General features: G+C 47.0%; 1 protein-coding gene and 1 long non-coding RNA gene across 3 annotated transcripts in view; one reads left to right on the forward strand and one right to left on the reverse strand.

The window, feature by feature from the left end:
• Positions 1-26,368, reverse strand: part of LOC135914295 (homeobox protein unc-4 homolog) — a 233,907-nt gene that overhangs the window by 194,409 nt on the left and 13,130 nt on the right. The window contains exon 1 of one of the 2 annotated variants that reach the window (XM_065447078.1): positions 16,098-17,664. The exons of the other annotated variant lie outside the window; for it this stretch is intronic. Coding sequence (XP_065303150.1) covers positions 16,098-16,494 — 397 coding nt within the window. The 5' untranslated portion in view covers positions 16,495-17,664. Of the gene's footprint in view, positions 1-16,097; positions 17,665-26,368 lie in introns of those variants that run through there. 2 annotated transcript variants of the gene reach the window in all.
• The window catches only part of LOC135914297 (uncharacterized), a 140,641-nt gene that overhangs the window by 85,648 nt on the left and 28,625 nt on the right, over positions 1-26,368 (forward strand). Inside the window, exon 4 of the long non-coding RNA XR_011507960.1 lies at positions 7,576-7,677. This is a non-coding gene — a long non-coding RNA (uncharacterized lncRNA). The remainder of the gene's footprint in view (positions 1-7,575; positions 7,678-26,368) is intronic.

Consider the following 26,368-nt stretch of genomic DNA (forward strand, 5'->3'; position numbering starts at 1 on the left):
GGTTTGGAAGTGACTCCAACCACTCTGGCCAATTCCGAGGAGGTTTTACGTCGAATGAACTCCGCGGTTAGATACATATTAGTGCCAGTCCAGGGCTCATATCCGGGACCATATTCTTTCCCGCAATGTCACTCAACCATCTGAGCAAACCAGGACGCCAGGAGATCCTCTAGGGCGATCGCCGAGCAATCGACAACTCGAAACGCTGGAACAGCGAATGCGGCCATTGAGTTGCGCGGAAGAAAACTAAATTGTCATTCACCCGATATTATAACCAGCACAAATGTTTCTTTGTAGCCTGCTCTTTTTCTTCCCACTAGACACGGGCCTGAGTCTGCCACCCACCAAGTCCGAACTTCTATTGTATAGGCCCACCCGACGGGCGGTTAGGTGCTCCACACCCTTAGATCAAGTTCTCATAGCCCTCTATAGGAGCGACGGACAACAAATCCACAGAGTGGATAAAATCAGGGTCCTCGGACTTTCGCTAGAATATCGTGGGGGCAACCCACAGACTACAGCCCGCATTACCTCCAAGACGAAGAATATGCTTCGGCTTATCCTCAGGGTGTCGAGCCGCAGAGGGGGGGGGGGGGGGCAGGTTTAAGCGAGAGCAATCTCCACATACTCTACCGCGCGCCTCTTATTAGCCACGTTAACTATGTAGCCTCCGCGTTGCGCTGGTCTCAACGGGATGAGGGCAAAATCGACGCCCTCATGTGCAAACGCACCAAGCGCGTGCTGGGTTTACCACTCACTACCAGCAGCGCGCGTCTCATGCAACTAGGCATGCACAGCGCCCTGTCAGAGGTGATCGAGGCCCAACGAGTGGCCCAAATAATACGACTCACATCATCGCGAGTGGGGAGGCGCATCCTCGAATCCGTTGGATGCGGTCACCAGGAAATCACGGAGCGCAACGTGACCCTATCACCCATGGTCCGAGATACGTGCGATGTTAGGGTTGGCGTCTGACACCATGTGGTAAAAGGAATTTCATCCGACCATCTTCGTCGAAATGAGGCGTGACTTCGCCTGCGATGGTTGGCGTCCCGCACCTCGTGCACAAAGAACTTTCTCTCACCCGACCTTCTTCCACCAGGCCTCGGCGACATGAAGCGCGACTTCCTAATTCGCCATGACCGTTTCGAGTGTCTACCTGTCTGCCGGAAGCCCCGCAGTGTACAGGCCTCTTTTGTGTGTGCGAGTTTAGAGAGGCCCTTTCCTTGAATCGGACCTAGAAGAGAACTTCCACGAACCCGCAAAGCTCGGAAGAGGCGGACAGGTGTCTAAAATTCCGGGAGGCGGGACGATTTCTTCCTTTCAGCAGGCTCGGTATAACCAGAGGAGGAGGGGCCCTCATTCTGTGCCGGTCACGTGACATCGACGGAAGCAAGATCCCGCCCACGATTGTAGAGAGCTCATTTAAGGGGCTCCGAAACGTACTTTTAATGACTTCATGCTCTTCTCATTTTCTTTCATCCACCTTTGAATAAACCGTGCAAGCTTCGCACTAGAAATCGTCTCGCCCTTGCTTGGTCGCCATGGTCTACCGGATGCCTGCAGCCCGCCGACAACGCCATGCTACGCACTAAGTAACATCGGTCGAGCTTCGATAGGCAGGCGTCGCTACTTCTCGGCAGCAGTACGATACCCCTAGAGTACGCAACAACGAGCAAGGTAGATCCCATGCCACGTAACGTCCACCCTCAATACAATGTAGGGCACCCGGGCTCGTTCAATGTAGCCCGTGCTTGTTCCCTGTTATCAGTGGCTGCGGCCGCTCCGAATCGTGCATGTTTCGTTGACGCTGCCCAGTACGGGCGCTCTGATCACTATGCCATAGTATCGGTTGACTCCAATGGCACTCTCATTAATGCATCATCCGTGCGGAAGGTTTCTGCAACAGTAGCCGAGCAGGTTGCTGTAGCTATAGCACTGAAGGACCCTCTGCGTCCCACTATCCTTACAGAATCCAGGTCTGCAGCCCGAGCGTTCGCCTCCCGCTCGATGTCAAAGAAGGCAGCGGCCATTCTCGGCAGCGAGGGGGCTGCTGGGTTTCATATCATCAAATGGTTCCCGGCCCATATGGGAATAAATGTGCACCCTGAGGTTGTTAACGCCGATGAGTTGACCCATGACTGTGCGCGAGGTCTTACACGCCGCGGCGGTTCCGGTGGACTCACGGGCCGCGACTTAGGACTGTACAGGGATTCGCTTCTCAGCTTCCATGAAATCTTGGCACATTACCAACTTGCTCGGCGGGCCTTTCCGCTACCACATCCTAAACTTACTTGACCACAATCGCCGGCCTTTCGCATGCTCCAAACGGGGTCATTCTTCTCCAGGGGCCGATTCAGTCACTTCGCGCCTAATGTAGAACCCCACTGTCCAGATTGTGGGAAGGCGTACTGCTCTTTATCTCATATGCTCTGGCAATGCCCTGCGTTACCCAGCTCATTGCTTACCACTCTAACCGACTGGGAGGCAGCCCTTAAGAGCGGCGACCTCTCAGAGCAACTACGGGCTGTCCAGAGGGCCTGCGACAGGGCGGAGGACCACGATCTTCCGACCCCGACGTGGGAGCGGCCCGCGACGGCTACGGGGACTCCCTGAAAAGGGAGGTACCCTAAAGCGGTTCCTCAGGAGCATCAATAAAGTTCTTTGTCTGTGTGTCTGCCTGTTTCTTCCCATCTGGTTAACCTCCTTGCGTTTCCCCTTTCTTCTGTCTCTTCCTCTTGCACCTCTCGAGTAGATGACAGGCTTTTGCAAACGAGAAATTCGTAATTTCGCGCAAAGGCGAGCCACTGAACGCGATCGCAAGGCATCAACGCGGCGCTGTAAGATATCTCTCAAGGCTGGAATGTTGAGGGGTGCTGCCAGGGGGCGTTGCAGGCATTGAACCTCCGCAATAGAGACCAGTAACAGGCGATAGGGAGAGTGGTGGAGGAAAAGTGTAGGGAAGCGACAAAAGACGGAGACGTACAAGAACAAAGTTCACAATAGGGGGTCAGAAAACTTGGTTATGGTAAGTCGTCATGTTTTTTTTTCTTCTTTACCCTCCGTAGGACATTATGCAGTGTAATAGCAAGAGCTTGGTGGCGCAACCCACCGCCCCGTTCCGAAGGGGACGCTCATAACATCCATCCATCCATCCATCCATCCATCCATCCATCCATCCATCCATCCATCCATCCATCCATCCATCCATCCATCCATCCATCCATCCATCCATCCATCCATCCATCCATCCATCCTTGACGGTGCAAGAGGTCAAAGGAAAATCGTCGGCATACGTCGGCGCCAAAACAAAGGGTTCAATATGGCTTCAACTAGTGGTTTCCTGTCCGCTCCTCACTAGGTGTCCGTTTGCGGCCGGTCATGTGACGCTAAGTGGTGTACTTAGGCATAGTGGAATGGGTGTCGCGAGACGGGGAACGTGGTCGAAGGCAGCAAGGAAAATAGGTGGCGTCAGGGTATTATAGAATTAGAGATTGCGGGGAGAGAGAGACCGTCGTATGTAGTATAAGATGACCCAGCTAACTTTCGATAAGTTGTTCAACAAAGAAAAAAAAAGTATAGAAAGAAAACACGGTAGACAACACGATTTTAAGACCTACGGTATTTTATCGTCAGACCTCTGACTACCGAACACAGCAGGTTTTATAATCGTATCTTGTACAGTGATTTTTCTCCTTTTTTTTCGTCGAGCAGCTTGGCTTACGTTAGCTTGGACATACGGTATACCAAAGTTCGGCAACTATCTCGAAATGAGCTATACACGACGTGGTCGCGGTTTAGATTAGATTATGGGGTTTACTTGCCAAAACCACTTTCTGATTATGAGGCACGCCGTAGTGGAGGACTGCATAATTTCGACCACCTGGGTTTCTTTAACGTGCACCTAAACCTAAGTACACGGGTGTTTTCGCATTTCGCCCCCCATCGAAATGCGGCCGCCGTGGCCGGGATTCGATCCCGTGACCTCGTGCTCAGCAGCCCAACACCATAGCCACTGAGCGCAACGACGGCGGGTGCGTCGCTGTTTATAGCGAGCGTCCACATGCTAACGTGATCGGATCGGATCGGAAAACATTTATTGGGCTCTAGAAAAGAGATCTTCGCGGCTTCAGACGGCCTCTTCCATCTTCTGATGGATTCTTCGGTCTGCAATCACAGGGTGGAATCCTCCGTTGTCACTTACTTATATATTTTCACCCGTTCTGCAATAGATTTCAGTCGCTTTAATGAAGCTGAAGATAAATTAAAAGGAACGACGAATTTTCTTTGAAAAACGCATAAGCCCTCGAATAATATACCTCCACGAGAACAAAAGAACACAAGAAACTCGTGTAATGTAAAGTGTGAACTGTCACGCACTACTCCTGAAAAGAAAAAGTGCCTCATGAGGTAGCGAATGACAACGGATGTCATTGCATGAAATGATTGCCGTTGTGGTAGGTCCAAACTGCACATTCCCAAAAGCGGCGTTGAGACCACAGGGGACAACGCACACAACGCAGACTTGATTAGTGCTAATAGATATTCTTACCATATGCAAAGAAACTTTAAAGACATCGAAAGAAAAATATTTAATCGTAAATTGCTCTCCATGCTTACAGATAATTCGGAAATGTTCTAGAACAATGCAAATGACGCAACAGAAGCGAAAAAAAAAGATATCTTGTGAAATCTGAGAAAAATAAACCAGTGCCTGCAGTCATGAGTATGTCGACGTGCTGAACGAAACACTTAATCCCTGTTTATCACGGCGCAACGACAGGGTTGTTGCAAACTACAGCATTTCCCTTAGGTTCCGACGGATTCAATTAGGTTTCATTATGAGAAGGATTAAATAATTAATCACGCAAGGTTGTATTCTTGAGATCGGGAGGGTATATCAGCAGTGAAGCGGTTACAAAAGCCTACTCTGGTATTATTAAATTGAACCTATCGCAACAATAACTCGAAGTTGGCACCCACCTTACGACTGAAAAAAAAAAAAAGTTGCTATACTCCACAAATTGGGCAACAGAGGTTCCCCAGAGTACTATCGCCCTACACTATTACAAAAATGTTAGTAAAAAGGTTGTAGCAATTAACTTTACCACCATTTACAATGTATCGATTATAGCTGTTTACTAAGTTCGATAACGCAGACTTTGTAGATGATAACTCTACTAAGTAAGTACTAGATTTCACAGACCAATTAGTAAAACCTACTACCCCGTCTAACGTATATGGTATATTATGCTGTGCGGTGGCTATCTCAATTCGATGTTTAAACTGTATAGTCCCTGTCATTATATTGGAATAATGGTTGCGTGTTGCGTTGTGGCCCACTTGCGTGCAGAAAGAACTTACGTTATGCAAATGCAGGTTCCTAAATTCGTTCATGTATACAAATACCTAAGTGTCCACCGGTGCTACCTGTGCTCCTAAAGGCTATGGCTGTCTGTACTCACAAGGCCGTTGTTAGATGCCTGTCGCGTACTGCGTGTCGATCACTGTAATGTGCGATGCGTTGTTTCCCTTCGTCGTTCGTTCATTTTTGTACGGTGAAGTTTATAACGCGCAACTTAATCACGCTACCACGCGTGGCTATTAGGTACCATAATTTGATTGGCGCTAAATATGTACTTAAACAGGCAATGCGGTCCTCTTTTTTCTTTTTTTCCTCTAACGTGTTTAAATTGTTATTCAAGTTCAAGTTTCAAGTTCCAGTTTATTGTTTCATAACAGGTACATATATACAGAAGATGTTACACAGAAAGGTGGCCCACAGTTATAAACTGCAGCTTATATTTTTAAAGGAGAAGCTACTTGGTTCTTTGCAATGAAAGTGCCACTTTGTAAAGAATACAGGCCTCAATAACTCAATTGGGCAGCAAATGCCATTATGCCGCTGCCATTACTATGTACGGTTCGTGAACTTACAACCTGTGCTAGTTGTATCCACTAGCTCCTTTGGGTAGTAAATGCTACCACCTGAGCTGTTACTACATGCGGTCACCATAGGATATTAGTTAACTTGATGACAAATCATCCCTACTCTTTAGTTAGTAACTGTCACGACCTTTTTCAAGAGTGTGTGTAATTGACAAGCATTTCGTCTGAAACCGCGGATAGTATCCACTTTTCTCACGTAGAAAGTTTTCTTGAGTCCTCTTCCATTATCACGAATGTTCAACATGGCTTTAGAAAGCTCTTATTCCTTTTCTTTGTTCTTTCTTTGCGAAACGAAACTGCTAGCCTTCATAAATGACGTTGACTGCTTTTTTGATGGTGGCTTATATAAAGAAGTATAGGCTTACTCTACCGCGAAGCTTTCGTTAATGTGGCCAATAATATGTTTAAAGGCTAGGTAATCTAGACATTGGTCACACTGTGCAGAATTCGATTCGGAACTTTTTGACAAAATGGTTCGTTGCAAGTTCATGCATATATGTTGGGCTCCTTTCCAATTCCAGTAACGTCTAATGTTCCAGAATGATCGGTGCTTGATCCGTGACATCTTCATATCATTGTCAACGATCTGTCTAAGGAGCTAATTTCGACTATCAAGCTTCTTGGGGATGATTGTGTCCTGTATCGCGCTATAAAAAGGCGATAACGGTATAATCCAATGATAAATATGTCTTTAAAAATCTGTAAATGGAGCTCGTAATGGTAAGCGGAGCTCAATATCAGAAATGCAAAACAGTAGGCTTCTCCAGTCGCACTGAGTCATGCTTCTATACTTACAGCACAAAGTATACCCATTTGATTTAGAATGCGTTTATATTGTTACTTATAAAATGATCTGGGCGTCTATCCAACACTCGATCATTCCTGGCATAGGATTGTCAATTTCGACATCGCTAACACTAATTGCATGCTTGGCTACAGAATATGGTTTTTTCCATGGAACCTCCACGTTAAGCCACTTTACAAATTTCTTGTATGCTAGACAAGATTCGGTATATTTGTTGCAATTTTATTACGTTGTTTCTTTTACCTCTCTCAAAAAAGTATGTTCAATAAAACCATCCACAGCTTCTATAATTACTGGACTTGGCTTAGGTAACGGCTGCATGTATGTTTGGATGAGACGGTGATTGCTGACGTTAACCAACGCTTCTGCAATTCTATAAAATAGCAGAAGTTCTAAAGCAATGCTTCGCTTCTTTATTTCTTTTTGTTTTGTGGCCTAGTGTCCCGTGTTTGGCCTAACTGATGCCTACTGCTGGGCCGGCCACTATCTCGGCGAATATATTTGAAGATACATACACGAAGGTAATATTTGCGAAGAATGGTGGTACCAGCGAGAGAGAATGAAGAGGAAAGGCAGGGAGGTTAACCAGATATGAGTCTGCGGTACCAGCGAGATTGCATAAATAACCCTTATATGCTGAACGACAAAGTACAATCCGAGTAAGAGCAGCTCTGTTCTGCCTACAAAGAAAACAAATTCGATCATAAAGCCTCATCATATGACGTCGAATTATAGATATATCTCAAAAGCGCGTGACCTCTTCTGCAATAACGTATTCTGTTCGACTGATTCCTTGTTTTACTTGATTTCCTTTGCTTTAGCCATGCGGCATGTGCAACTGGGTGTGTGACCAATCCTCCAGAATGGGTGTTTGTGCAACTGCGGCACAGGAGGGTTCAACCACGATACATAAGTGTAGCAAGGTATGTGCCGTACATCTTTGTGCCTGCAACAGCTTTCAGCATTCATACCCCGACGAGAATTGTACATCGTCTCGGTCGTGGTCACGTGGCTGCGTAATTTCCGTCTGACATTGCACGGCTCCACCTGACCTGGTGTTTTCATTTCTGCATGGATTGTGATCTGTGCTGCTCGCGAGCCTAAAAAACTGCATGAAACTAAAGTTGCGATCTTTGCAGTGGACAAACACAATCATTGCACGAGGTTATATGCTGCATACTGTGAAAGTAAACTGAATTGTAGTTGTATATAGGATTTCCTATACATACACCGTATCACGGAAGATTCCCATCACCTGGATTGCTATTAGTGCATGCTTTGGATACGAGTAACTTAATTTTTACCATTGTGTGGCTGTTTCTTACCCTCACTTTCATTGTCCCCTCTCCCCTTCTATGCCCGATGTATATAAGCGTAGCACGTTTAAATATAGGGAGCCAGGACACCACATCGAGGTTAACGTGGCTGCGGGAATTCTCAATTATAGCCAGTCGTGGGCGGCGTGGGCCCTTTGGGTACGAGGAAATCCGTTACTCGCGAGTAGCTCCTCATCTCCTTGTACGCCGAAGGACTGCATGTTGGATCCACCACCTCGAGCTGCACATCAACGACCGGCATTGGCCGACCGCTTTCGCCATTAGTTTGCCCAACATCGGGATTGGTTGGAGATTTTTGTTTTACGGAAAATTCTAGCGTAAGTTTTGTGAATACGAGCCCAGGAAGTCACCAGCGTAAAAACTACCCCATGGGCAGAAAAAAAAGAACAAGGAAAAAGAAACACGCCAATGGGCGAGCGTCAACTTCCGACACACGACAGGACCACGTGACGCTTGTGTCAGCGTGGCGCCTGTGCAATTTCCTTGGGAAGAACAGCTGTCCCCGGATAACAAATGTTCTCAGTGCGCACGTATCGCCTTCCCAGTTGATTTAGTGTTCAGGTTTCGTCGTTGTATACGACGTTTATTTTTTTAGTCTTGCAGCGAGTACACGTTCTCCGCGACCGTGCGACTTGGCTGTCCTAAAAAAAAAAGCGAGGCTTTCCTATTTTTCTCTCTCTTTTCCTGAATAAACTCAAAGTGGAAGTTGGCACCACCCTTTCCTGTCGCGTACGTGTTCTCTGCATATGCGCATCTGTTGTGGGCCGTTCATTTCCCGAACCACGTACGCGTGCGACTCACCACGGGTAGCTGAAAAACCCAAAAATTCTGCTTGCAGAAATACCAGTACGGCTAGTCTGCGATGCACGGTGTTCTCATTTTTCAAGGCTTCGATGATACGTGGCTTCCTACACGAAAGAAATGACACTTATCTCGTGTTATCTGCGCGTACAGTTGGCGCCAATATAGTACGCTCTGTGCGAACGAGTGTCGACCAGGGCGCTCTGTAGCATAGAGTAGCCGATAGGAAGGAGGCCAAACTTGTGCAAGTGCTTGCTCTGAGTTGGCTTAAAAAGAAAAAGAGAAAACGCAGGATGGGAGACGAAGCGCCCAAACGAATTTACATTCCCAACTTAAGAACGTCTCCAGGTGGGCATGCGAAGATTGTGTATCATTTTGGTCAGCTATAAACCGGATCGGATGCATGGGCTTTCGTTTCCAATTAGCGGTAGTTACTCGGCTGTCGTACTGCGAGGTGATAATGAAAGGACGGTGAGGATAAATATTGTGCTAATCTTGCATTCAGCGTGAGTGAAGTGGCCACTACCGTCTTAATCTTGTTTGACATATATATGTGTGAAACATATATGCTCCACGAAGTAAGCGACACATGTTTGCTAAATGTTCGATTTCTATGTGGAATAAGTTGTCTTCAACATCAGTTCTTCCGTCGGTGGAGCTTCTAGCGACTTTAATTGTAAATCATTGTTAGCATCACCTCACAAAGGTTCCACCAACAAATTGAAACATATCTGCAAATATTTTAGAATTACTTGGTGGATTGATATTACGAGTGCGTTAGCAAAGGAGTACACTTGGTAAGCAAGAAAAAAAAAACGGAAGAAGAGAACACACAGAAAAGAACAATTCACAGGTGGCGACGGCGGTCTGAATTCGCCTGCCATCGGATTTCGACATCGCCTATACTGGCATCTATAGTTGATTGTTTATCGCTAAAGATGGGATACATTTCGTTTTAATAAAGAAAAAACACAATATCAAGCGAATACACATCTTATAGCAGGCCTCGACAACCCTTTCTTCGCCAAATCAGCTCAGATGCAAGATGACAAATTTATATCACTCACATCACTGTGACATGCCCTCGCTGATACTATGGAGCGAAATTGGAAGGTGAATCGTTTGCCTTAATTTTTTTTTCACTTATAATTTTACCGCCAGAAGAATGGAAGGAGAAATGTGAATGGTTTGTGTACAGGTGTAAACAAACGAACCGTCATTTTTTGCTGTTGTTTTAATTAAAATGAAATTATTCAGCTTGCGCAGCGGTCACGTGCTAATCTTGGACTGCAGCACTGAAAATTTTCGACCATATTCGCATGAACAGGTACTGCTGGGATTTTTCGTAATGGAAAATTTGAGGCACTCCTGTTGCAACACATATTACTAGCCAAGGCAGACAACGAATGGAAAATAATATTTTTCGAACAAAAAGCTTTGTGAATTCGGCTCCAGCTCTGTCGTAGTGCATGAAGATTCACGCAATTATGAGTCGTTCTCATTGGATTCTGTGCTCCTATCTAGTCTTCCCCATGTTGTGAAGTACAGCTCCGGAAAAGCTGCATTGATAGCTGTCGTTCAGACACAGTACAAAATCAATTTACGGTTCTCCTCCTGTACCACTTGTGTCATATTAACTGGTTAACTTTGAAAACACAGAAAAAGAAAGTTCACAGACGCCCGCTAATTCAAAGCATGCATAAGTGTAAAGGCTCTGAAGATACAAACTTACATTACAGGCGAATTGCACGCAAGCTTGCACTCTAAGCCGAAAACGGGGAAAAGGGGACTAACGGCAGCCGTTGGACCTTTGGATCAACGGTTAATCCACCGTGCGTGCCGTGTGCAGAGGCGAAGTGTCGTGCGCAAATTTGTGGGACTAAATGTTCGTCCTTGCAAGGTAACGGTCGACGGTGGGGATCAACGGCACAATTTAGTCCTCTGACTTTAGTCCCTTAGAGAGGGGGGCTCCGTGTCCTCCCTCTCCTCCCTGCCTGGACGGGGTGGCAGCGGGTCATAAAACACTGTCGCTCTGCTGTCATCCCGCCCGCACGAAGGTCAACAGGCTTTCGCCATTGGCTAACATTTTGGCGGGAATCGGGCCCTGCTTGCGTGCACTCCGGGTAAGCGCGCGCAAGTCGGGTCCCGGGGAGACCACATCGGGGCGTCTGAAGGTGCGTACGTGTTCCTCTCTGCTGGCGGCGGCCCCCTTTGTCCGACGCCGGCCCCCTTTGTCCCGGCGGGCGCGCGCGCACTCTTCCGTCGTCTCGATGTCCTGAGGCAGCGTCTGCCGATTATGCCCCCGTCTGTTCGTCTGTCATTTCTTTCTCGGCTTTTGTTCTCGATTGCCGCAAGGCGTTCATGCGCCGTCTGGGCCGGCAACCGGATACAAGAGGCCGAGACGAGGCATACGGTCGGCCAACCTATTCGAACGCACTAGGCCGGAGTCACAAACAAGAAAAAAAAAACTGCAACATGTGCTGCGAACGAAGAGTACCGAGCGCCGTTGAGTCCCCTGACCGGACCCATATGGGTGACAACACCCGATAGAAAACAAAATAAATAAATAAAATGACACGTGCAAACGATTTGTCTGCTTCGCATGGAGGGTTTGTCGAGAACAACGAGAGGGAGAGTGCGGCACCGTCGTAGACATCGCAAATTGGCAGTGCGTGTCGTCTGCTAGGAAAGTGTCGTCGGTTAGGAAAACAAGTTGTGGGGCTCGCGCGACGGCCGCGCACCGCATTTGGTACGAAATTGCTGTTCTGTCAACAGGCTTTGACGCTGGAATGTCGCACTCACCTACGGTCTCCTCCCAAGAGAATGCACCGCAACGCAACACAGCAGCCCGTTTTAAAGAAGACGAAAAGAGCCTGCCGACGACACTCCTGAACGGCTACAAGCATATTGTGGAATGCAAGAAAACTGATGTCGCGTCGTTGACCAAGAAGAATCAGACATGGAAAGAAATAGCAAAACATTAGAATGCCAACCACGGGATTACGCGGCGCGATCACCTGCAACTGAAAAAATGCTGGACCAACCTGAAGCAAAAGCGGAAAGAGGAAGCTGCGGAAGAAAAGGGAAAGCGCCACAAAACTGGTAAGCGCACATGTTCTGCATGACTGACTTATTTGGGCTACTTTTTATTATATGTAGTCACAGGAGATGAGAAAATACGCTCGCAATCAATCTTTCCGCGACTGCGGGAAGCGCACCAGCATCGGGCGCGGGTGCTTCGCGATGAGCAGTCACCTTTCCAACTGCGCGGCACACTGTTGACTGAGGAATGCGGACCGGACCTCCGGTGACTATTTGAAACGTGCCAGCGCCGTAAAACACACGTAGGCACACAGTCGGTCCTCTGTTGTCCCCGCTTACCCGGATAGGTAACATAGCGAGAAGTCGCACGGCGTTCTTCGTGAATCTGTAGCGACCGAGGAATTGTTCGTCGTCGTACAGCTCCATCGAATTCCCTCGGTCACGTAGGGTGGGTCGCGGAATTTTCGGCAAGGGCTGCGCCTCTGAAAATGCTGTATCCATGGCGTAGCAAGCAAACTCGAAAGCAGCTAACCTCCGCGCGACGTCCGTTCGGGAGGCTGCCATGTTGGAATAACACACGAAGTCAGTTTCAAGCTAGCCCGGGAGCAGACTTCAAACTTGAGCGGACTTCGACGCAGCCAAGTCGTTCCCAAGTCGTCCGCAAGATCAAGCACGATTTACGACGCGCGGCGAAGCTGTCTTGAGACTGCCTGAAGTCAAGTTCGAGCCAAGTTAGATCTCTGCATTCGGGGGTTAAGATTATATTTGACTGTGACTGCTCCTGACTTAATTTTATTTTCATGATTTTACTCTGGCTATGACACCTTTCATCTGCTGTATACTTTGGAGTTGTTTTATTTTGTTTGAACTGCTGCATATTTTCAGTCAATTTTTTTATCTTCTGTATTTATATGTCATTACTGTATACCAAGGACTTGGCATTTGTATGCTAGTATTCCTTTTTTGTTTTGTTAATTGTGGCTCAAGATGATGGTGGCAATATGTAATCAAAAATAAACATGGGTTACTTGAGTTCGATCATTGTTTTTGCTTGAAAAGCTATGGCAACCTGGAATCATTGGAAAAGTGATTTCGGACTAACTGGGAAGGACTAAAAGTTGCTCCTGCAGTTACTCCCTGTGGACTAACCTGAACAGACTAACCGTTGGTCCTCTAGCGACTAACTGGGAAGGACTAAAAGTTGCTCCTACAGTTACTCCCTGTGGACTAACCTTAACAGACTAACTGTTGGTGCCCTAGGGTCTAACTGGGAGGGACTAAAAGTTGCTCCTGCAGTTACTCCTGTAGACTAACTTTAACAGACTAACCGTTGATCCTCTAGGGACTAACTGGGAGGGACTAAAAGTTGCCCTCACTTTTAGTCTGCAGTAGTTGCTCCCCCGGTTAGGCCGCTGCATTTGCTCCCGCAGTTAGTCCAAAATTGGTTCAAAATCTGTGGCAGGTCATTTAGTCCCCCAAGAGACTAACAGCCATACCCGTTTTAGTCCTTTTTGGCTTAGAGTGTGGCCTCTATGCCATGAGTGCGTTGGAAAAGCGACCATGTTCGTTGTAGTGTTGAGCTTCAAAGTGTTGTTTTTCCGAGGAGCAGCGTGAGGACCAGGTTCGACTTTTAGGGAAGACAGACTGGTACCAGCTCTTTGGTACCAGACTGTCTTCCCTAAACGTCAAACCTGGTCCTCTCACGCCATCGTGACACCAAGAAGCCTTCCATGAGATTCGCATGCAACGCGGATTTCTTCATGCTTAGTAATGTCACTGCCATTGGGATATGAATTAAGGCTATAAAGAATTAAGTGGTTTGTTTGTCAAAATGAATGCGCATCTGCGGGAATCTGAGCAAAACATTGGGCCCGCACCCATAAAGCAAATATTAAGAATGAGCGATTCCAAAAAAGAGAGAGAGAGAGCACTGAGGAATTGTGGCAGTGATCATATTATTAGCGAACGTGGCCGCCCAATGAGAGGATTCTTTCCCAACTTAGCGGAAATAGTATGATACCCTTTCCCGCTAGCGTGTCGAACTCGACTTTAACAAGGGCGTGAAAATGGACATGAACTTACATATTATAATCGAGAATTAGAGGAAGAAGTGCAGTCGGGCGCGTCATGTGGTGAGCAGAGTCAATAAACGGTGGTCTATCAAGAGTTTGTAAGGAAGGGTGCCAAGGGAGCTGAAGTTGTAGCTTCTGGGGAAGGCAGAGAATTAGGTAGTCAAAGGGAGTTGGGGGCGGATTAGGAATTTTCAGGCGTACCCCGCAGGTGGAATCGGCTAATGTCAGATATTGATCTTCGGAGACAGCTGAGGGGGGCCGTCGTTAATTTTTCCCACTTTAATGGGATTTATTACAATGAGCATAATGGCGCATTCGCAGAAACAATAACAGTATATACTGTATATTGCGAGCATGAGATGGTCATATCCAGTGGCAAGAAGGCGAACAGTATATATACATAGAAACTTAACATCATACAGAGCAATCATTTCATCGCACTGAAACTTGGAAATCAGGTAAACGCCATAATGAAATGTAGATAGAAATCCGGCTGACAACCATCTATGTGTCACAGAGGTCTTCGATGTGCATAATAGCTGACTAAAATAGACTTTCTAGGAAACTATTATTTCTGCATTTCAATTTTGGACATGAAACACACTGACGATGACGATTGTGATGATACTACAGAGTGCCAGTTCGCCAATCATGATAGCAATCGAGATGAGAACGATTACCACCTGCTCTGGGAGAAACATTTGTGATGAGCAAAGCCCGCAGAGATTTCCGAACCCGCGTGGTTTTGGTCTCCTTATTACATCACCTGTATTGCAAACGGTGCAAAATGTTACGCAAATGTTGGATCACTCAAGTTAATACGTGGGAACCTCTGCGACTGTCAGTGGACGCGAGACAAGGTGCCTGCCGCTCAATATCTGCATAGGGAAGAGTAGTTTTGCTGTCAGGGTAACCGCGATTATGCCGTGACATAACAGTTGACATTGGTGACGTCACTGTATGAAGGCAAGAGCATAATTGTATGGTGAAAACAAAGCCACTGCAACGCTGTATGTGTATATAACGTGCAAAACTGTCATTAATCTAGCACAATGGTAAAAAGAAACACCCTGCTTTTTTTAAAATAAAGGGACCTCGTCTTTTGCTTGATCGCGGTACCAGGGCATATCGAGGCAGTTGCTTAACACCTTGATCTAACCAGGGGGACGATAGGTCGGGGCCGAATGAATCAACTACTGGAAGTGTAGAAAGAGCCGATGCCAAAGGGTTAGCTAATTGATGCTGTACGTTGATTAATCTTCCATGTTCTTTTCTTCTATGACTGTACATATATCATATGTTCGTGTGAATGGGCTAAAGAAGGCATTTCTCGTAGGCTTTGTTTCATGTGAAATGTGTGTATGCATTGATACGTCTACAGAGACGACACCATGTGTAACTTGTACTCGCGCGCGTTAGAAATCGTGTTTTGTATATTGCGAAGGTCATCCGAATCTTGCGTCCGTGTAAGAGAGGGACGTATTTGTGGTTTTTGTGCTAAATATGGCGAACGATTGGCGCTGCAACATTTGAGAAATGTGGATCTTGCTATGTTTCAACAATTCTCACTCGTATCACTTGCTTCGCTAATCTCCATATTTACTTTCCCAGAGACAAGTGGTATAGCTGGTGCTTCCTACAGGCAACAGAGTCTTGTTAAATGCTTCTAATTTGAAAGAAACCACAAAAAATTAAAACTTTTTTCAGAAGAAAGGTTTCTGCGTGTATATACATTGTAATATGTAGACTGCGTAGCATACATAGGCGCTTTAATGAAAAGTTTCACTGTGATTTAAGGCATTGAAGTCAGATGTCGCCAGACGTCGAGTTTCGCTTCTTTGCGGTGTTTGTTTCACGGGTTCTGTAGTTTATATGACGATAGCGGTTGGCAGACAGCATTCGAAATGCAGTTAGAGGACGAGAGCGCTCCTGACATTTATTGCCAGGCTTTCTTCATCGCCACAGAACGAAGCACTTGGCTGCAGTTGATATCAGTTGTTGCCTTATAGAGGGCATTCGAAGCACACCGGGTGATCAGTATAGCGGCCATCCGAAGACGGATCGAGAGCCAATGAGCGCCGGTATGCTTACCTTTCGATCGGTGCGAAGGTACCCTGGCGGCCGGCTGGTGTTGCTGCTGCTGCTGCTGCTGAGCCTCCTGATGATGATGATGTTGAGCGGCAGCCGCCGCAATCCTATGGCTCAGCACGGCCGCCCGGGACCCCACCAGGGCCGCGTGGCCAGGACTAGAGGCCATCACGAGGCCCAGCGGTCCACCGTGGTGCGACGCTGCCGCGGCGTGCGAGCCGTGCAGTATGCCGTCGATGGAGTAGGGCACGTGGTGCGGCGGGTAGGCGGCCATGCTGTACGGCGCCATCGGGGTGCCGAACGGCGCGTACGGTCCGGGCAGCGGTCGCCCCAGGCGTCCCAGGCAGCCGGCGTCCAGCAGTCGCGTCGCTTCCATCAGAGGCGATGACGAGGTTGGCATCAGCGTGGTGGCATCGCCGGCAGAGGGCGCGAGGCCTGGACGTCTGCCCGCAGTGCCATAACCCCTTTCAGCGCTCTTCTGTACCGGATGCCAGACGTCACGGCAGTTAGTCGCGTCGTGATTGATCGGAGTGCTTTGTGCAGGCCGCGTACACAGTTTCGTGCGCCGAGAGGAGCCAGACGAAAAATGAGAAATGGTTACGAGCAGGTTTCTTTTAAAACATTGCACCGGTGCTGGTTGGATCCGTCGAAACAAACAGAAGAAAAATAATCGCAGGACAATAGCTCCGGTACTTCCCGACAAGAGGCCAATCTTTTTCCGAAGCACACGTCTTGCTCCGGGTTAAAAAAATAAATAAATAATAATAAATGAAAAAAGTTAAACCCGGCGCTTTTGCTGCATTAGTAACGGCGATTGATTCAGTTGGCACATAACACCACGAATAAAAATCCAAAGCCTGCTACACGGTGCGAAGCCACAGGTCTCCGAGGTCGGAGGCGGAGTTAATTGATATCCACCAGCGCAACGAAGCGCGATGGCTCCGCCCTGTTAGCACACCCTTCTGGCGTCCGCGACAGGCGGTGGTGGCTAGGACTCCTGATTACCTCGCGATTAAGTAGGCAGATAACGTTCGGTGACTCACGGGGCTGAAATCGACAACAACCACCAAATTATGTCACGTGTCTCTGTAACGTGACCGTGTCTTACGAAACAGACGTTCAGCGGGAGCCGATGTAATTTACACGCCGAGCTAATCGTTCACCTTGATCAAGCACAGAGGAAAAAATGCGGCACGGAGGTCACGAAGAAAGCGCACCGCGGGAAACCCGGGAGCAGACGTTTCAGTACGGCCTGAACACACGTCCTCCGTTGGGAAAGCAGCAGACGGCGTTGGTCCATGGGTGGCCACTCGCGAACACAGGGTTGGTCCGTTGACGTTTCAGAGCTGGAACACTGCCAACGCGGACGATATCACACGCGCGCCATTTTGCGCTTTCGCCACAAACAGCACACAACGCCGGAGAAAGAACGATCAAGAGCACCGCCACAACACCGACACTGCAAGCCCTAGTTTCCTGTCGTTAACGCACGTTGCACACGTTGTCCCCCACTTTTTTTGTAGCAGACGACGCGTTTGGAGAAGCCGGCCGTCTGCTTCGGTCAAAAAAGTACGACCCGCGGACCAACGAACCGGCGCGCGGCCACGAGCGCCCCGGCGTCTGCTTACTTCCACGTTCGACTAGTGCCCGCCGGGGGCGTGGACTACGAAGGGGCGGTCGCACCGGATGTGCCTCTCGACCAATCAGGGGCGGCAAAGGCGGAGTTTGCTTTCGAAACTCTGCGTTGAGCGAGGGAGGAGGAATTTGCCGGCATTCGGAGCAACGCTGGCGCCGCGAGTGTTTTCCGCCGCTTTTACTCTCTCCCTGTTTCTCTCCTCCTTCTTTTCAGTCTTAGCGGGTGCGCGCGCGCGTGCGCTCGCTAAAGCGCGCGAAGTTTGTGGGGGCAAGGAGATAAAAAAAAGGCGCGTAAAGAAGGCGCGTGCTCTCGGTGGCGGGGTGTAACCGTACGTGCGTGCGTGTTTATTCAACGGTGGTTTCGGGGTCGGAATTACAGGCAGGGGAGTCGGCGCTGAGAAGGGCTTGAAGGTGGAGGGGTTGGAGGAGGGAAGCGCTGAGTGAAAGGAGGAAAGCGGGTAAGGAGCGCTAGGAGCGTTGCTTTTCTGTCTTTGTTCTTTGCTCAATAGCGCCATTGGAAACGGCGGCTACGTAGACGTCTAGGCCAGAGAGATTCTACGCCAGCTAATTCAATGTCCTCGCGGCGATGGAGGTACGGACGCACGCTTGATCGCGTTTCGTCCGTTGCCCTCTCTCCCGCTTGCCCCGATTTGAGTAAAAAAAGACAAATGGGACCTGGAGCGTTCGACGACATGGAGCTGCTGCTTGTCAAACGTTCGGCTGCAACCACAGAAGGCGCATCTGCGAAGTCTTTCTGGCTTGGTTGCTACGTCAGACGGGCGAGTAGAGCAGGTATAGCGTGAACATACAAGTCTCCAATGCTGGATTTTGGTCGAAAGGCGATTGCCTCACAGCTGCAATTTAATTTTGTGACCGCAATCGCGAAGGTGACGCACCAATCGGTGGCGAGTTGGTGAATGACGCCCAAACACGCTGACGCGTATTTTGTGGGGCGACGGTGGTGGTACCGGACCCACGTGTCACTGCGGCCATATTTTCTTTTTCGTTCTTTATTCAAGAGGGGTTTCCCTGCCACAGCTTGAAACATGGCGATGTGATTGAAGGCGCATATAACACGGATTTGAAGGAAATGACGTTTAGGAGGTGTAACCTCTATAGACGACTGCCGGTATAATGCCCAATGCAGCAGCAAGCGCGAAGCTATATACGTTTGTGGGCTGGAGCACGAACTCATCGCCGATGTAACCTGATGCGAGACCTTACGCGTAATTTAATATGTAAATTGCTAATTTCTACGTTATGTAACGTGAAGCATGAGACTGCGTACTGAAGCATGAAAACTAATGGCACTCTACGCGTAATCCAACATGCACCGCGACTCCTCCGTGTACGCAGGCCTTCGTTTGAATTACTGCGCTCTAATTGCACAGTACAGGCCTTATGCAAAACGTATATGCGACGTGGCAGGGACGATATAAAATGCGCCGACGCGTAAGTCGATTGGTTGTCATGGTGCCGTGCATGCATAATATTTCTCTGTTAAGCTTTCATGGTTATGATCATTTTACACATCATTCGCGGTTGTTCGGGCAGGTTTGAGGCCAAATAGGAAGGTTTCGGGAAAAGACGAAATGGATGAAATAAACAAAGGCAGATGTCATGCAGATTTCAACGCACATGGTGGAGTCTATATGCGAAACGAATCTTCAGCGATAAAGCGGAATAAATTGTATACGATTGAAGACGTGATGCGCACAAGTGTGTTCATTTTGCTCCGATACACGCAACGTATACAGGTGGGCCAACTCTTAAGAGGAACAAGCAAGCGCTTGGCTCATGCTCGAATCGCATGTGCAATATGACGCCGATGCTCGAAGCGCATGCGCAATACGAAGCGGGGCAGCAGACGACGCCACGCGTCGTCTGCTGCCCCGCTTCGCCTGCGCGCGGCGTCCGGCTGGGCGCACGCTGACCACGCTAACGATTGACGCCATTTGAAGGATCAAAATTGCGCTTGACTTGCCAGCCATCCGGGTGCTGAGAGCATAGAAATGATGCAGCTTTCAGAAAGTTACAGGCGACATCAAACCCTGTTTTTCTGGTTGAAGCTTCGCGTTCGGACGTTATCGGAAGACAGATCGAAACACATTCGCTTCGTGGACGGAGCGTGGCGATTGACACAACGAAACTAGTCGCAACGCAGTTTGTTTTCGTCTTAAAGTGGAAAGTTGTGCGAGTTGGTATATACATTCATAATGGTAGCAGCGCGAACAGGACGATGACGGAATCAAGGGACGCAGGACGAGCGCTGTCTGTGTCCTTTAACTCCGTCGTCGTCTTGCTCGCACTGTTTATGATTGTTGCCGTCACTGTTGTGCACGGCCTGTTCCAGCGACGTCTGGCTGCGACGTGGTGAGTCTGTCGAGTTGCTGCAAGATATACGAAACGCACCATGCAAAGCTAATACCGTTCGCGCATATCCCAAGCCTAAGCATGTATACATCATCATCATCAGCAGCAGCCTGGTTACGCCCACTGCAGGGCAAAGGCCTCTCCCATATTTCTCCAACAACCCCGGTCATGTACAAATTGTAGCCATGCCGTCCCTGCAAACTTCTTAATCTCATCCGCCCACCTAACTTTCTGCCTCCCCCTGCTACGCTTCCCTTCCCTTGGAATCCAGTCCGTAACCCTTAATGACCATCGGTTATCTTCCCTCCTCGTTACATGTCCTGCCCATGCCCATTTCTTTTTCTTGATTTCCACTAAGATGTCATTAACTCGCGTTTGTTCCCTCACCCAATCTGCTCTTTTCTTATCCCTTAATGTTACACCTATCATTCTTCTTTCCATAGCTCGTTGCGTCGTCCTCAATTTGAGTAGAACCCTTTTCGTAAGCCTCCAGGTTTCTGCCCCGTAGATGAGTACTGGTAAGACGCAGCTATTATACACTTTCCTCTTGAGGGATAATGGATAATGTATAATGTGGATAATGTATACATTCATTCGCAAGCATCGCTCTTCCGAAATGATAGCGAGGGAGTGACGCTAACCTACATAAGGAAATACAGAGAACTATCTGAAGTTGCGGCCGGTGTTGTGAAGGGCTCTGGTCCGCGGAATGCTGGCGCGAGACGGAGCTCAGCGACGTTATTTTGTTCATAATATGCCGATCCCCAAAACGTGGTTCTGCCGCTGCTTATTCGGATCCCACGCCACTGCAATAGAAGGGAGTGCATACTTATGTGCTTCCTACGCCTCGCAGTGAGACGACAGCGCACGAAATTAAATGGTTCTCCTTCAAAGTGAGGGCTCTCCGTGTGGGGCTGAGTCGCCTGTCACTCTAGCGCTCACTCCGCTTCAGACATGACGCGTATATGACGAATCGCTTTATGTGTATAGCCAATCTTTAAAACCGCTACAGATGTGCTGCTGAACGGCGTTCTTCCCTACTGAATTTCACAATAAAGCAACGTAAACTACCTAAATATCATCGCAGCAACAAATATCCGCATGACCATAATTTCGGTGAAGAAGATGATGATTTATTGGCTTTCCTTTTGAAAAGGGTCGGGCACAAACAGTGACTTGGTCTGCTTGATTTATTCAGCTGAACATGTACATGCTGGGCATATCTTTCATCCTAGCACCTATGTATGCACCTCATGAATGTTTTTTTCTTCCTCAAAACTTCTCTACTTTGTACCGCTACATATGCTTGTGACGGGTCCATTCGCAACAATGCCTTCCCCGCTTTTAGAGCGCGAAAGCTCTGTTACGCCATGTCTCGCAAGGTCATTCATCGCGTCGCAATGATCTTGAGCGCAAGTGTGGCAGGTGCTTACAAGAACTACAAGGTTTACAGGAGTCAAACGTCAGCCATTTTTTTAGAACCCAGCTTTTAGGCGCCTGTTATTGCGGCCAGCGTCGGCGTTGTCCCTCGAAGGCCACCGAGCGAAGGAGCACTGCAAAGGATGTAAGTGAACGAGAGACAGCGATAGCGAAGAGAGCGTGAGGATGAAAGCGGAGAAGGAGGGCGCAGCGGAACCGCGAGGAGGAAAGTGGGGGAGGAGCCTACGACGAAAGCGTCAGAAGGAAAGCGTGCCGCACAAGACGCGCTTTGCGGCGACGATCGCTACGAGATGGCGCCAGAGTAGCGTGCTGCTTTTGTATGGAAACAAAGCGCGGCGTGAGCGGGAGGTCTGTCTGCGGCGGCTGCTTTGAATCACGCCCACGCGTCAGCCACGCGCCGCCTCTCGCGATCTCCCGTTTAGCGAGGCAGTCGTGCCACACTTCGCTGTTTGCGACGTGCCACGCGGGACAGATTGTCCGCGCCAGCCGACATATCACTAAATGAAAATCCGCATACAGCTGCGCTCAAATTTCAGTTTAGATAGCGTCGTAATCGTCGTTGATATCTTTTCCGCCAATAGCCTCGACGTCTCTTGCTTATATTGACTGCCGATCGCTTGATGCTTGCGTCCCCTTTAAACGCAAGCATTTTGAAAGGCGCAGGTTGCCTACGGGTCTCACTGTGTGACTCGCTTTGCTTTGCTTTAGCATTTTTGTCCTTAGGCAACCGGGTCGAGCCTCAAATAGCATGGCACTGTCGTTTGTGTTATCGTACAGACTTTCCCTTCTAATTTTTTCCGGTCCATTCTTGTATACCTCCATGGTCTTTTTTGTTTCCATTCTTCGCAATCAATTAGCTGTCTGTGTTTCTCTCAGTTTCTTTTTGATGACTTCTGGTTCTCTATTTACACTTTCAGTTAATCTGTACTTGGTCGCCAACTAACTTTCATTACCTCGTCTTTCATTCTGTGTACAGGCTTTTCAGGTACAGGGACGTTCACTTTTGTCACACACTTATACCTGTGTCACACGGGCACATTTGGAAGGCCTTCCAGTCAACGGCCTTCGAAACGCCACAACTCTATCGACTCAAAGGAGTTGTCGCGCTGCTACACGGCATTTTTGAAAGGCCGTTGAGTGGTTCAGGCGTTTCTCGCAAAATTTTGTGGCGCTGCGTCCCTTTATTTTCGTTTTCGTGTCACAAAAAGTTAAACAACATTAAAAACGATTAAAAGCACTATAATTTCTCTTATGTTTGTTTATACACTAAAAAAAATGTTTATACATTGCTATACATATATGTTTAGTTTTTAAGTTGTTGAGTAACGAAACTGCGGCAACGTTCGCTCCACTCGATGCGGCTGCCGTTCTGGTGTGTGTGCACATGTGTGCACAACCCACGTCTGCCCCTGAACGAAGCCGCAAATGATCTGTGTGTGATTACTGAAAGTGGGGGATAAAAATCGTGCTGTGGCATTCAATCTTAGCGCTAGCCTGGTTCATCCATCGCGGTGCGTGTGCTGCGAATATAATTAGGAGTCCTCTCTGAATATTTCTAAAGGCGCAAAAGCCGACACATCAAACCTTTTGAGCAGCTACCATCACTTGTGTGGAAACCTGTACGTGGCATCATGGCATTCTGAAAGACACGCCTGTCGTCCACTTTGTTGTCCTGTTCCTCGTGCTGTTAGTATACTGCGAACCTCTAACAAGAAGGGCATATGAATACGCGCTGTGCATAATGCAGGAAAGTATAGGCCCACGACAGGCGCACTTGCCGTACGGTTTTTGACCTTTCTGCTCAGCCTCACACACCGCTCACATTTAGCCTTCGTAAATTTTACTACTACTACTAATAATAGTAATAATAATAATTACTTATTATTATTATTATTATTATTATTATTATTATTAGATATTGTAGTTCTGCCACTAATTTATAGCAGCCATCCATATGTCTTAAGTTAGTCATGTATTTAACCTGTATCAGATCAACATTGTTGCGACAGGCTAATAGGAGTAATTTCATACTTGATTAGCCAGTCAAACAAAGTACAACGGAGGGTCTAAATGTTAATTCTTATCTGGTATTTCTAAACAAATTCTATTTGCAGAATTGTATGCCTGCTTCAAATGCCTGCAATTCATTGCCCAAAACTGGAAAAACTGATTCCTTTCCTTGCTATCGAAAGGCTGCTTCAATGCCGATAGAAAGCTATAGTTATTCATTTCGAAACTGTTAATAATATATCTCTAAGCTTATCAATGCGATTTTATTCCATGGACACGATTAAGTTTTCTTTCTCCCACTCATTAATTGCCATGGAAGGAAACTCTTCCCTTTATAAGTCTCAGGGTCCAAACATTCTGGAGCTTGTCCAGAGCATTTGTCCGCATCCTATAGCGTGCGTATATATGTCAAGTTCTGGTGCTGCCATCGCAGTGATGTAAGCATTTTTGTAAATATGTTGCAACAAAGCAATTCATTGAATTTGTTTTCAAGTCTATAAGATATGGCCACACAGTAACGACCACGTTAATTGGCAAGAAACACTGTAGATTCAGTGCACATGTCGGCGTGTACGCGAAGTGGAGTATTTGTCAAATGGTCAGCTAAATGACGGTAAAGTAACTGGATATATACAGGTGACCTTATTTCTAACAATCCAACTTGTAATCTTTTGCAAGGTTTGTTTATGCACTGCACAAGTCACAACCTTACTATCATGTAATGTTTATGCACTACACTGTTTCCAAACTACACGAAAATACTAACGACATTAAAAGTGTCTGCACAATGTGACACATCAACGCAGTGACGTTTGTTGAAGGAGGTAGGGTGAGAGGTGTCTGCAGAGAAATGAATGACATGTGCTCCTGTGTTTATTTATTTATTTATGCATCTATATACATCGTAGGCTGCAAGCTTGGAATATTAAGTGAGGGGGAATAAAAAAGTAGTTACAAAAGGAAGGAGGGCAGAACCTTATACAACATTTCACAAACAGTAACAGAAAAAAAGGGTGAATGCGTTTCTGCTTGAGACTAAGACGACCATAAGGCACACTAACAAATGAAAGTTTATTGAACACGCCGAGTAATGCTGCTTGACAAGCAAAAAATCGAAGTTACACAAAAAGGAGAAGCAAAACTGATGTGTGTCCGTACAACAGGTCCCGACAGGAAACGCAACCACCTCTGAAAGCGTAACAGAAACCATACTGACACAAGAATCGCACAGCGTGTTTAGGTCTACAGCTTCCCTAATTTTAGTTTTCATCCATAATCATCCATAATCAGTTGCCTAGAGAAATAATGGAAGCTGTTCCATAATTTTAGCTTTCATCCATAATCATCCATAATCAGCTGCCGAGAGAAATTATGGAAGCTGTAGACCTAGAAACGCTGGGAGAATCTTGTGTCAGCATGTCCTCCGTTAGAGATGAATGCATTTCCTGTCAGGAAACACGCATTAGTTTTTCCTTATCCCTTTTGTACATGTTCTGTTTATTGCTTGTCAGCCAGAATTTACTCGTCACGCACATAAAACTTTCTTTTGTTAGATCAACTAGGTTTTCTTGTACGTCCTATGTGTTCTGTTCTGCCATTTGAAGCCAGGCTACTCTTCATTTATTTTAGACTGCGACAAGTCCCTTTAATTGCCCTTACGATGCTTCTGTGTGCCTTAAAAATATTTTATTTGGGCTATATTGCAAGTCTGTATAGGGTGAAGCAGTAATAACAAGCTACTCTACCTTCTAAAAGTGTTTATTGTGAAAATTCAGTGATTTATAAAGGTTACCAGAAAGTAGCACAGCAAGAACGCCTGGCACAAACTAGCGCTTAATGAAACCAAACATAATGAAAAACAGGAAAGAGAGAAAATGCGAATATATATATTCAAGTCCAGGGAAAGCAAGCATTGTGATCACCGACTGCGCAACTTCCAAGAAACTCATGTTTACTTTTCCAATGGCATGGCCCTGGAAGAGTGTGCTTGCATAAGCAAGCTGTTAATATGCCTATTGGAAAAAGAACAGTGTTTCTTGAAAGGTGCTGGCATGCACGATTGGTGATTGTAATGATTTGTTCTTTCCAGCGCTTGGAATTTTTATCTTTATTTCTTTGGCTGCATCAAGCATCAATTTTTACCTGGTGTTTTTTTTTCTGGTAAACTGTGTGAATCGCCTCATTTTCACAATAAACCTTAGTTGGAAGTTAGCCCTCGTCCCCCTCTAGTGTCATCCTGTCGATACTGCTTCATGCTATACGCCCTTGAAACATATATATGTGTACATATATATATATACATATATGCATATATATATATATATATATATATATATATATATATATATATATATATATATATATATATATATATATATATATATATATATATATATATATATATATATGGACTCATAGATTTGGACATAAAATTGGGGCCTCGGGTGGGGGAATCATTCTTTTCCTTTGCATCCTCGTGAATCAATTAACTATAGCGCAGCAGAAAGACAATAGACAAGAACGAAGTGAATACACAGAGTGCTTCGATCTTGTCTGTTGTCTATTTTTTTCGGTGTTTACATTATACTGAATAGATGTCAACTTGTCCAGCTTTCGGTTCTTCTGTGGGGCTCATCAGCCCACTTGTGTCCTGGAATATCTGCATGGCTATGTACCGCGTGATTTAATTTCTTGGCCATGTGCTTGCAAGTCGCGTATCAATATTCAGATTTTCCTGATAACCTTGTCTGATGTGTCAGCCCGGTCAGTTTCTGAGGAATTCATGCAGGCACGCAGGATGATGTAGTCTGCAATAT

This window comes from Dermacentor albipictus, chromosome 8 (genome assembly GCF_038994185.2).
Source record: "Dermacentor albipictus isolate Rhodes 1998 colony chromosome 8, USDA_Dalb.pri_finalv2, whole genome shotgun sequence".
Taxonomy (NCBI): Eukaryota; Metazoa; Arthropoda; class Arachnida; order Ixodida; family Ixodidae; genus Dermacentor; species Dermacentor albipictus.